Below are 11569 nucleotides of genomic sequence, written 5' to 3' on the forward strand. Positions count from 1 at the left end.
TGTAAAATAAGAGTATCCAACCAACCAAATTTATGTGAGGCTTTTGTTTAATATACCTCCCTTTTGCTTACTTTATAATCATTTCTTCTTCTTCTTTCTTCACAGTGAAGAATGTTCACCGGCAGTTTTCTGAAACATATGTCAGCGATCTTTTTATGCCTATAAAAGGCTTCTTACGTACCACATGAATGAGTGAATTCAAATTGTGAAACTTCTCTTCCTCTGTTAGCTAGTTTTGTGTGCGTGAGTGTGAGGCAAATTTTCTTCTTCTCCATGTTTTATTTGTTCCGCTCTACATGTTTGTGGGTTTTTTAGTTTCTATCCCACTGTTATTACTAACGTTTCCTATCTGGAACAAAGATGAAGATGAAACCAAAATAGAGAAGAAAGTTGTTGAAACAAGATGCGCGACGAGTAAGAGCGACATGGGGGGTGTACTAATTTCCAGGGGAAGAAGAATGATTGAGTAATTAAGGTAGTGCGCGGCCCAATTTATATTTTTTTCTCTTTAAAAAAAGAATTTGGGCCGAACACTATTTATTTATATAAAAGCTAATGAAATTTATTTAATTTGAGTTTACTTTATGTATATTGTCAATGTAAAATTCTTATAGTAAATATCACTGTTAATTATTTGCCTATAATAAATTAGGATTGAACCTTAATTTTTTTTAATTAAGTCAAACAACTTATTTAAGTATAACTTTGTCGAGCTCAACTTATTTCCATCGTTACTTTCCATCGTTACTGTAAGGATAATGAAATTTATACAGATTATTCATCATTAGGGTAGCTCCGCTGAATTTAGTTTCTAAACGTGTAAATTATTTGTTTTGCCGTACAAATGGCACACTCTTACACAAAATATAAATGAATATGCCAGAGTGAGGTTACCTTTCAACTATCTTCGATCGAGACAGTCCAACGTTAAAAAAGCTACATAACCTACCCCATCTTTTAAAAATTACATAAATGTTTATTTTCTGTTTTTATTATTTTTTATTTTCAGAAAATAAATTTTATTTTTAAAATTTTAAGATTTAAAAAATATGTATTGAAAACAAAAAAAAAAATCTTAAAACACTACTGCATTTTTACTTATTCAAACAATTCAATCCAAACACCACCTTATTTTGTCATTGGTGGAAGACAGTGGTCAGACACACTTTGATAAGCTAAATCAATAATAACGATATCAACATCAAATCAAACATTTACATAACATTATATTACCATAAAAAATGAAATGAAATTTAATCTGTTCATACTCTGTTCTGGATCTTGCCATGGCTCTTTCGATTTTTCAATTTCTTCTGTTCTCAATCAGCAATTTCTTCCTCGCTTCTTCTTTCCAAGATCTTCTTCTTCTCTCTGTTAATGCGCAATCACACAATCTCACTCAACCTTCAGTTACGCCAATCAACTTCGATCTCTACCATTCCAGGTAACTGCTCTCGCCGTTACTCCCTGATCTACTTTTTCTCACCTTCGAATCGCATGTTTTTAATTTCATAATTGAATTTCGAATTCGACAATGTTTATTTCTTTCTTTTTCTTGTCTGTTCTCTTTTGGTAGGGCAGATCACGTTTTATTTCACCGTTAAATTTAGGTTACGATTTTGTTGAAAGAATGTCAAGGGACGGTTTCTTGATTGGTAGCTTTCCTGTTTGTTTGGTGAGCCATTTCAAAATTAATTTTGAATGAAATTGATTTTGCAAAATTGTTTATATTCTAAAAGCAAGTTAACAGTAAAACTCAGTATAAATGTTTTTGATTCAAAATAGAAGTTACCTGAAGTTGTTTTAACTCAAAATCAAGTCTAGACCTAAAATTGAATCCTCAAGATAGAATAAAACCTGTGAACATTTATTTAAATCACGGTAACTGATATTTCAATGTGATTTTGGATGATCGTATGATCTAAGGTGAATCTAAACATGCACTTACTTTCTCAATTATTATGCTCTCTGCAGCATTTAATACTCTTGTTGTGCTTATGTATTGTTTGTTGATGAAGCAATGTTTTTGAAGCTATTTAGACAGCTCAGTTGATTTATGAAATTGTTTATTTGTTTGCTGAACCCTTTTGTGGGATTATGCAGTGGCAATTTGATGGAGGAGATCAGGGCCTTGGTCCATCGTCACCCAGATAAACTCACTGTGGGTCATTTATGGAGTATATAGATTGTCTGTCTATTGTCCATGTCTCACTTTTCTAGGATGCATAATTCATATCTTTGATGTTTCTAAATAGATGGAGACAATTAAAGCTGGAAACAAAGGCTATGGTGCTGAGGTTTCAGTGGTTACTTATTGCAAGGAAAAGAAAGACAATGATGAGAGGTCGAAGCTTCGGATTCTTCTTGTAAGCTTTCTTCATTTGTTTGTGTTAATGATAAAACTTTCATGTGGCAAGGCATTTAATATTGCAAACAATTGTATGTAATAAAAGGGTAAAAATTATGATAATATGATTATAACTAGGCATTCTTATTAGATAAAGTTATAATTTGGCATGTAGTGGATAGTTATCTCAAATTGGTTATTCTGGTGTTTTTGACAGATGATTCCTTGTCTTCCAGAGTTTTGGGCAGCATGGAAGGGAGCTGATTACCACAGAACTTGCTTTAAGGATTTTGTCTATCTTAAGTGAAGAAAAATTTCTACCCAGCATGGATCAAGCTTCCTTAAACAGTGCACTTGACAAGCTTGTCATTAAGGTAAGTTGAAATTTCTACCATAAGTACATGATAATTGTGAAAACCATCTGGAACTTGACTTTGATTATCAATATGCTGGTAAAGTTTGAGAACAATTTATTTTTGATATTAAAACTTTGTCCCAGTTGTTGCACACTTTATACTATGCAGGCATGCAGCATTACATTTGATGTTCTGCTAGGCAGTGTCATTACAATTTTTGGTATCTTCCATCCATATATTGAAGTTTTAGACTAAGCAAGTACTTTTACCAGAGGAAATTATGTCAGTGCATGCTATTTTTTTCCTTTTTCCTATTTAATATGCTTGCATGCTCAACCATTTATTGCCGGTCAATTGGTAGAAGGATTTTGACAATGTATTTAGTTGTATCTTGGAGTTAGATTATGAAAAAAATAAGATGAGAATTTAGATGTATTTGTAGTATAATGGAAATAAAAGAAGAGATTTGGTATCTTAAAAATGTTGATGGCTAATTATTTATCAGGTGGTTCCAATGGAAAACTTGAATGGCCGCAAAGTTGTTGAAGCTGGAGATCTCTGTGAGAGAAGAAATGGTCTTGTGTTTCTCCTTTATGATCATCAGTTAAATGATTGACTAGCTTTGAAAATGCCTGAGTTTGTTTTATGTGGCAGGTAGAGGAGTTGATCTCAACCGGAATTGGAGTGTAGATTGGGGCAAAAAGGAGAAGGTTCATTTTGATTCTTCAATATCTCAGTTCATAATATTAAATATTGTTAATTAAGGGTGTTTTTTCCGGTGTCCATTATTGACTTGCACCTTGTAGATAGGTTGCGATAACTGATAACAATAGTGTATGGTGTGGCTCTCTTTATCTTTTGAAGAAATTTATCAAATGTTTAATATTTTGAAGCATCTCTTTTTCATTTTCATTATTCACAAATCAATAGGATTATGATCCATATGAGGAGAATCCTGGAATTGCTCCATTCAGTGAGCCTGAAAGTCAAATTATGCGGAAACTTGCCATATCTTTTGAACCGAATCTATGGGTCAACGTGCACTCTGGAATGGAGGTAAGTTTAGTTCATTTTTCACCTGTTTCTAAAATCAAAATGATTGATTGCCCCCCTTTATCCACATCTGTGCTTAATTCAGGATTTGCACATTATATAGTCCAAGCATGAATCAAAATTAGTAATTGAATTGTAGATCATAATTCGTACGTGCTCTGATAAATTCCATTAGTATTATGCATCAACCATGTGCTCTAGTACTAATGTACTATTCCCAACACAAGCTTCATATTTGATCCTTCATCTAGGCACAACCATGTGCTCTAGTACTCTTGTACTATTCCTCTTCTTTAGCAAACTATATTCTTGAAAACCTAATTCTTATTTTTTGAAGCATAAAGTTTCAATCAACGGGAATCAAGGTTAATCTCAAGACTCCACCAGGATTTGTCATGTTTTTATGCAGCTGAAAGTTGTGATAGAAATTCTTGATAATATCTTTTGCAAAATAGAGGAAGTGTCAGCGCAAATATTAGGAATGGGCATACATTATAGACAGTACATTACTTGAGGGTTTTCTTCTGCTCTTCTCAATGGCAGATCCATGTTTAGCAATGTGGGTGTACATCCTGCCATTCAGTTCCAAAATTCTTTAATACTAATATAGTAGTGTCAGGTTGTCATTTAAGCATCCTTGTCTTTAAAACTTTGCCTCCATCATGTTGATTTTTATTACATTTTGTCTCATGAAGTAAGAGATAATGTCTTGCCTCCACTACCCAAATTTCTGGGCCTGTCACCAGCTCCGATTATATTATTTACTACTATTGTTTTGTTTGGTATTGTTGCTTCTTTTACATTATTTGACACTACATTAACTTTTATTGGCAAATGTGTAAACTACATTATTTTTAATTTGGTCAACATGCTAAGGAACCATTCATATATCACTTCATAGTTCATATGACAATTTTTGCTGTCCTTTTTCTCCCCTCATCCCTCTGCAGGCTCTTTTTATGCCTTATGATCATAAAAATACAACACCAGATGGATTGCCATTGCAACGGATGAAATCATTGCTTGAAGAAGTAAAACATCTTCATTGCCAAGAGCGCTGCATGATTGGGTCTGGAGGCGGTTCTGTAGGGTCAGTTGATTTTTTGTTTGAGATCTGATGTGGATTGATGCAAATTTTCAAAAGGCCAAGTCCCAAGTGTTTATATTTAATAAATGTTTTTTTTTTCCTGTTATCTATCTTTGTTGTGAAAAGAAAAAAACACTGTTGTGTCTAAAATTGGTTCAGCAGGGTTAGTTTGATTTCTGGTAGAAGTGGAATGAGTAATGGCTGCAAACATGTTTCTCAGGTTTTATATTTTCTCCTGCCATCTATCCCTGGCTCGCAAGTGATGTCCATTTAGTGGACTTAATGACCAGACGAAAAAAATTGGCCATTACAGTTTTCTGTGTCAGTTTTGAATGCATCATAACATATATGGAACAAAACCAAAGTGGGTGTAAGATGGAGAGATACCCTTGCTCAAAACACTGTCAACCTATAATGACCTTAACTTATTGATTTGCAAGCTGTACTCAAACGACACTTGCTGTCTGGAATTGTCATTTAAAGGTCTCAAATATTCTACCACTTTTGATAATTTGAAGTCGTAAGTGGGTAGCCTAGCACCATGTTTTAGGTGCCGATTTGTTAGAATGAAAACTGTAAATTTTGAAACTAAAAAATACACAATCTACCGTGCTTCAAATTTTTGGTCTCGAGGTTGTTAAATGCCTTTGTATTGCCATCTATACATCATTCATTCTTCAAAGTTTTTAACTTGCTTATCCAGGTATTTTGCACACGGGACAGCAACTGATTTCATGTATGACATTGTGGGGGTACCCATGGCTTTCACCTTTGAGGTTTGTCTGTTGAACTTCTTCCTTTTTTTTCTGCTGGACTTTTCGGTGTCCTTACGTCTTCTTGTATTGACTAGCAGATATATGGTGATGGAACTGCCTCATCGAGAGATTGTTTCAAAATGTTCAATCCCACCGACCTTGCTACCTACAATGTATGTTGCTTTGACTCAGCAAGGATCGCTCCATTCCATCCGAGTGTTTCCTATTCCTTTACTCTCAAGAGTTTTTTTTTTTAAATAAATGTTTTTAACTTACAATTAAGGTGAGGGGGAGTGAATGACCCTTGGCGCGCGACAATATAAAGTTATTACTAGGGGTGTGCAAAAATTAGTTCGGTAAAAAAATCGAACCGAATTGATTTCAAATTGTTTTAACCGGTTCGATTTTATATCCAAATAGTCAAACTGATTTAGAAACTAGTTCAAAATCGAACTGGTTTTAAAAAACTGATTTTGAATTGAACTAGTTCAAAATCGAACTGTTTAATCAGTTTTAACTGGTACTAAGAGTTGAACCAATTTTGAATTGGTTTTCAAACTAGTTTTTGAATTATTTTTTTCAAATGAAAAAAATATTTAAATAAAAACCAATTCGACTAACCAAACTGGTTTTGTAGAAACAATTTGATTAATCGAATTGATTTTATAAAATAGTAAACTCATTTTTTCTTGAACTAGTTTGAAAAAAAATCAATTTGAGTTAGGTTCGGTTACAATCTGGTTCAATCCGAACCAGTTTTTTTGAACACCCCTAGTTACTGCCTTGTACATTTTACCCTCCCAGGTCTCCCTATGTGGGAGAACAATTAAAATGAGGGAGATTACATGTGGAAAAAGTGGGACAACAATGATTCAAATATTTTATATTGTCATTTTCAGAGAGTTCTGAGTGACTGGTCGGCAACATTCTTTACGATTTTCAAATTGGTGCCGCAGAAACTTGGTGATTCAAACGCGTCTATTTTGAAGCCGGATAAGTTGGTATCGATAGATGAGTATCTAGATGGGTATTTGATGGAAAGAAGAAATAGATATGGAAAGAAGTTGGAGGTGCTTGAGCTTGGAATGCAAGAAATAAGAACATATTTTAGGCTCTTTTTATTATCTTCAGTGTTATTACTGTTCATGTTCTGTTCTAGAATTTCAAAAAGCAAGTGTAGACCAATTGTTTCTGCTATACCCCTCTAAAACTATGTCGTAGGTTAAATTGTATATCCATTTTTGGGGGGAAAAATTGTAAGTTAAATTGTTGTCTGTATTACTATGTAACGCGAGCCTTTTTTTTCTGAGGCTATATAATCTAATTCTTTATAGTGCCCAACTCAAGGACTGGTGGGTTGGGTTGTAAACGAATGTATAAAGGTTGTTTGTTATACCCGAACGTCAATCCTTCTCTTTTACATTAGATTCACGTACAACGTGGTCTAACGGGGTTGAGGCACAAGTAAAGAAATGCAATTGCATGATAACAAGGTCTAACGGGGTCTTTGTCTTCAATTGATATCTGATATTTAAAATAGATAGTTATTTGTTCATCAAATTTCCGATGAAGAAATGGCACGACTAAGTCCTCTACGTAACTACCGGGAAGCAAAGCAGTGGGGATGTAAATGAAGTGCATAAAATATGCATTTCAACAAATTAATTTTACTTACATTAACGTATGATACATAAATCACAAAGAGAGAATCAGTTTAAATTTCATATATTGAGGGACAGATCAACAAATACATGATACAGCATTACAGGAAGCCATAAATTTTCTATGCATTCCATGTCGTGATTTTCCACAGCTTCATTTCTCATTCAGGAACTGTTGGAGCGTACATATCCGGCATGACCCAGACATACTGCCCCAAAGCACCTGCTGTGAGGGGACAGCGGGGGTTATGCTAGTCTACAAGGAATCGTGATTTTATTATTACATTAACCTGAAAGATTAAAAAATCCATCATAACTTGAGCTTTCCAAATAAATACAGTAAAACAAAATATGACATACTCTAAAATTGTTTACATGAATCAACATACAACCACCAATCACTACATCAGCAACTATTAATATATGTTCTGACAGAGAAAATCAGTTTAAATTTCATATATTGAGGGACAGATCAACAAATGCATCTTCTTCAATGGAAGTCAAAGTAATAAAGAGCCAATTTCAGACTAATTTTTTACATATAAAAAAAAACTTCGTACCCCATTGCCCAGAGGCTCTTCGCTATGCGAAGGTATGGGAGAGGGATATTGTACGCAGCCTTACCCTTGCATATGCAAAGAGACTGTTTCCGGATTCGAACCCATGACCAACAAGTCACCAAGGCACAACTTTACCGCTGCACCATATAATGCCGACAATTTCATGGTTTGGTAACAAATCCATAATGCAGTTACCAAGAAAATATTCATTTCAAAATAAAAACTAAAGCCTGGTGACATGCAATCTTAAGCATAGGCTGCCAGTTAGCTAGCACTAACCTTCAGAATTATAACCATGTAAGGTGAGCAAATTTGATTCTGTTCTGTCTTCATGAAAGAATGTGCTTGATAATTTAACTATGATTTTAGTGTCTGCTTCATGTATCTAAGAGCAGACCGCAGCATTGCTCTAGCTTTTCGATCAGGAGTGCACCCAGATGCGACCATTTCTTCATACACAGCTGGAACCTGAAACCCAAACAATGCAGCATAGTTTGTGCAATGAAGTTGATTGACCTTAAGCAACCCATGAATAAACTAATAAACAGGCTACACAATTCTTGCCACCAAAGTTGCGGTCATTTTTCTTCCTTGAAAAATCATGCTATCATCCACGTTAGGGATAATGTGCAATGTGATGGTACTTAACCTCTCAATAACATGACAAAAAATTGATAAAAAAAAATGGCAAAAAAACTAGAGCCAAGTCAATTTATATGTTGAAACTTGAAACAATGCTATTTTCACTGATTTGTTTACTGTGCATCATCACTGCATAGGGACTGCAAACCAATACAGAAGAGAACTACGGAAAAAGGTCACACTTGGAATTCTAAGAATGTACCGCGGGCAAAAATAAACCATGATAATTTCCTTTGATGAAGTGCAAGACTGAAGGGTCATGAAAACATAGATGACAAACTGACCGTGACAATGCTAATTTATGTACCTTTTGGAACTTTTCAACACGAATCAAAGCTTTCATTAGTGTGGTATAAGTAACTACATCAGGTTCAATGTTCTGCAGTTAATATGAACAAATACATAAGTACTTGACCAAAGACAACTCAAAAAACATATAAAAGGGCACATCCATAAAAGAAGAAAAAGAAAGAACATGTGAAAAAATCATACGTTTTCTTTCATATACTGCAGCACAGCAAAGGCTTCAGCATCCCTTCTGTCTTCACCGAATGCATTGATCAATGAATTGAGAGCTAAGAGACTAGGTGTCAGACCCTCAGTTGTCATCAACCTGAATGCATTTACTGCTAGTTCAGACAAACCCTGTGAAAATTATGCCAAATATTACCAAATTCATTACTTAACCAATCCACTCACTGAATACGAGTTAAAGATGAAATTCAGGGGAAAAAAACATAAGGTGCATTTTCAGCCTAATATCCTTTCCCACAGCCAGTTCTTTATGTTTTTCAATGGAAGAAAAATAAAGAATCAGTGATTTCCTAACAGAAATTAAAACCAATGTCTGCCAGCACCACAATGTAACGTCAGGTCCTTGAAAAAGAAAAAAAAAACTACTTAATAGCGCTTCATCCCAAATTCCCAATGCAAAGTAAGTATGAACAAAGGAAATTTTTTAGGTTTCAATCGAGTGATGTGATTCAATATAAAATAGCAAAGCTGGGATAAGATGAATGACGTTTTAGACTTCACAGCTTCACTCATGGAAAAGGTCAGTAAATCAAAGAATAATACTCGTGCCAAAGCTAGTAAGGTGCAGACTGCAGACAGGTAAACTTATATCAGTTCATAAACAACACAATCAGCATGTTGGTGTATACCGATTGACGATGATTAGATTAGCAAGCATTGAATTACTTGTAATCACAGTTATTGATAGACTTCCCAGAATACCATACATACCCTTTGCGCATAGGCATTGATCAGAGCATTATACATGGTTGAAGTTGGCTTGAACCCAGTAGATTTCAAGACCTCCAAGCACTCAATAGCGTCGCTAAATCTTCCGGACTTCCCATACACATCGACCAGAGTTGTGTAAGTAATTGAATTAGGCTGCAACCCCTGACTCTGCATCTTGCTCAAAAACGCAGTCACTTGCTCCCACCTCTGCTGCTCCCCCATAGAGTTAATCATAATGTTATAAGTAGTGATGCAAGGCGAGTATCCCCTCTGCTGCATTTCACTGAACAATTCCTCGGCCATATCGTGGCGTCCCGACTTACAATGACAATCGATCAGCGTGTTCCAAGTAACGATATCCGGCGGAATCCCCTCGGACAACATCCTCTCAAACGTGGCCATGGCGTGATCAAGGCAGTTATACTTCCCAAACGTATCAATCATCACATTGTAAAAATGCCTATCAGGCTGCACACCACTGCTCTTCATATCCTTCAGAACCTGAAACGATTTCTGCCACTCCCCTTTGTCGCGATAATTCGCCAAGATTCTACTAAAAACATAAGAATTAGGTTGCACATTGCTCGCTTCCATCTCCTTCAACACAATCCTCGCACTCTCCCACCTCCCCGCGTGCGCATACACGTCAATCAACAAACTATAAGTTTGCTCATCAGGCTTGACCCCAGCCTTCTCCATTTCAGAGACCACAAACTCCGCATCCTTAAGCGAACCCGTTCTCACGTAACCTTTAAGCAGAGCATTATAAGCCCTAGTTCTCGGTTCCAAGCCGTTCTCTCTAATCTCCTCAAACAACGCTTCAGCCTCATGCGTCCTTCCCGAATTCCCAAGCGCCAAGATAACCGCCACAAGCGTCGAGGGCTTAGGGTTCAGTCCGTTGCTCTGAGCCATAGCTAGAAACCGCATCGCGCGAGTCGGATCGCCGGCTTTGGAGAATCCTACAATGATGTCGTTCATGAGGTGGCCGTCGATTTCGATTTTATCGGTCTCGATTTCGGCGTAGAGTTTCTGGAGAATTGGAGAGTCGATTTTGTTGGAGCGCGTCAGGTACTGAATGATGGAGCTGTAGTTGACGAAGTCCGGCTGGTAACCGTCGCGGCGCATTTTGGACATTAGGTTTAGGGCTTTCTCGACGTCGCCGTTTCGGGCGCACGCGCCGATGAGCGCGTTGTAGGTGAGGGGAGTGAGGACCTGACGCTGGGAGAGTAGGAAGGCTTCGTAGAGCTTTTCGGAGCGGCCGAGGGCGTTGATGAGGATGGAGTAGAGGAGCTCGTAGGAGAAGCAGAGATTGTGTTTCTGGAGCCATGAAACGACGGCGTACGCGAGGGCGATGGAGGAGGAGGAGGAGGAGGAGGCGCAGAGAGACTTGAGGAAGGCGTGCCAGAGTGGGGCAGGGACGGCGCGGTAGGACTCGGCGAGTTGGAACTCGGTTGAGTCGAGTGAGGTGGGAGGGCTTGAGTTGGAAGTGGTGGAGAGGAAGCTGAGGAGGGGGGTGAAGTCGTAGCGGCGGTTGTGAAGGGAGAGGATGTCGTCGGGGCCTTCTTCGAGGATGGTTGGTTTGGCGGTTATGGGGCTTGCGGAGGATTGCGGCGGCGGGAGGAAATGGATGTTGTTGTGGTGGCTGTGGCGGTGGGTGGATGGGGAAGGGAAGGGGGTTGTTGTTAGTTGTGGTGGTAAAAGGTTCATGTTATGTTATTGTTTATCATCAAGATGACCCAGTTGGATTCAAATTGGATATTTTTGGTATGAACCAAATACGTTACTACGTCAAAGATATAACCAGGTCGTTCATTAAAAATTACTACAAAACCAAGTCTAGCCTAATCAATGGAAGAGACTATC

General features: G+C 37.1%; 2 protein-coding genes across 3 annotated transcripts; one reads left to right on the forward strand and one right to left on the reverse strand.

The window, feature by feature from the left end:
- The first annotated feature begins 1135 nt into the window (after positions 1-1135).
- LOC114408520 (metallocarboxypeptidase A-like protein TRV_02598) lies at positions 1136-6999 on the forward strand. Of its 2 annotated transcripts, none has more exons than XM_028371599.1 (11): positions 1136-1444; positions 2104-2161; positions 2256-2366; positions 2584-2721; positions 3209-3278; positions 3358-3413; positions 3634-3759; positions 4707-4846; positions 5547-5619; positions 5697-5771; positions 6498-6999. In XM_028371599.1, exons 1-11 carry the CDS (start codon positions 1287-1289, stop codon positions 6804-6806), a joined length of 1314 nt encoding a protein of 437 aa, XP_028227400.1. In that variant the 5' UTR covers positions 1136-1286; the 3' UTR covers positions 6807-6999. The 2 variants fall into 2 exon arrangements, with proteins under 2 accessions (XP_028227400.1, XP_028227401.1); XM_028371600.1 differs by having other exon boundaries at positions 6555-6999.
- Positions 7000-7217: 218 nt separating this feature from the next.
- LOC114408515 (pentatricopeptide repeat-containing protein At5g42310, chloroplastic) lies at positions 7218-11503 on the reverse strand. Its single transcript, XM_028371590.1, has 5 exons — positions 9707-11503; positions 8954-9106; positions 8769-8840; positions 8099-8287; positions 7218-7549 (listed from the first exon to the last, which is right to left on the reverse strand). Exons 1-4 carry the CDS (start codon positions 11411-11413, stop codon positions 8177-8179), a joined length of 2043 nt encoding a protein of 680 aa, XP_028227391.1. The 5' UTR covers positions 11414-11503; the 3' UTR covers positions 7218-7549; positions 8099-8176.
- Between the last annotated feature and the right edge of the window lie 66 nt (positions 11504-11569).

Source organism: Glycine soja, chromosome 4 (genome assembly GCF_004193775.1).
Source record: "Glycine soja cultivar W05 chromosome 4, ASM419377v2, whole genome shotgun sequence".
NCBI lineage: Eukaryota > Viridiplantae > Streptophyta > Magnoliopsida > Fabales > Fabaceae > Glycine > Glycine soja.

Excerpts from the sequence above, each read along its gene's own strand:
- LOC114408520 (XM_028371599.1), top strand. The coding sequence starts at position 1,287 with ATGGCTCTTTCGATTTTTCAATTTCTTCTGTTCTCAATCAGCAATTTC. Across the intron at positions 2,367-2,583 it reads CGAAGCTTCGGATTCTTCTT|AGTTTTGGGCAGCATGGAAG; the intron begins GTAAGCTTTCTT and ends CTTGTCTTCCAG. Across the intron at positions 5,620-5,696 it reads CCATGGCTTTCACCTTTGAG|ATATATGGTGATGGAACTGC; the intron begins GTTTGTCTGTTG and ends ATTGACTAGCAG.
- LOC114408515 (XM_028371590.1), bottom strand. The coding sequence starts at position 11,413 with ATGAACCTTTTACCACCACAACTAACAACAACCCCCTTCCCTTCCCCA. Across the intron at positions 8,841-8,953 it reads TGCAGTATATGAAAGAAAAC|AACATTGAACCTGATGTAGT; the intron begins GTATGATTTTTT and ends TATTAACTGCAG. Across the intron at positions 8,288-8,768 it reads GTGTTGAAAAGTTCCAAAAG|GTTCCAGCTGTGTATGAAGA; the intron begins GTACATAAATTA and ends TTTGGGTTTCAG.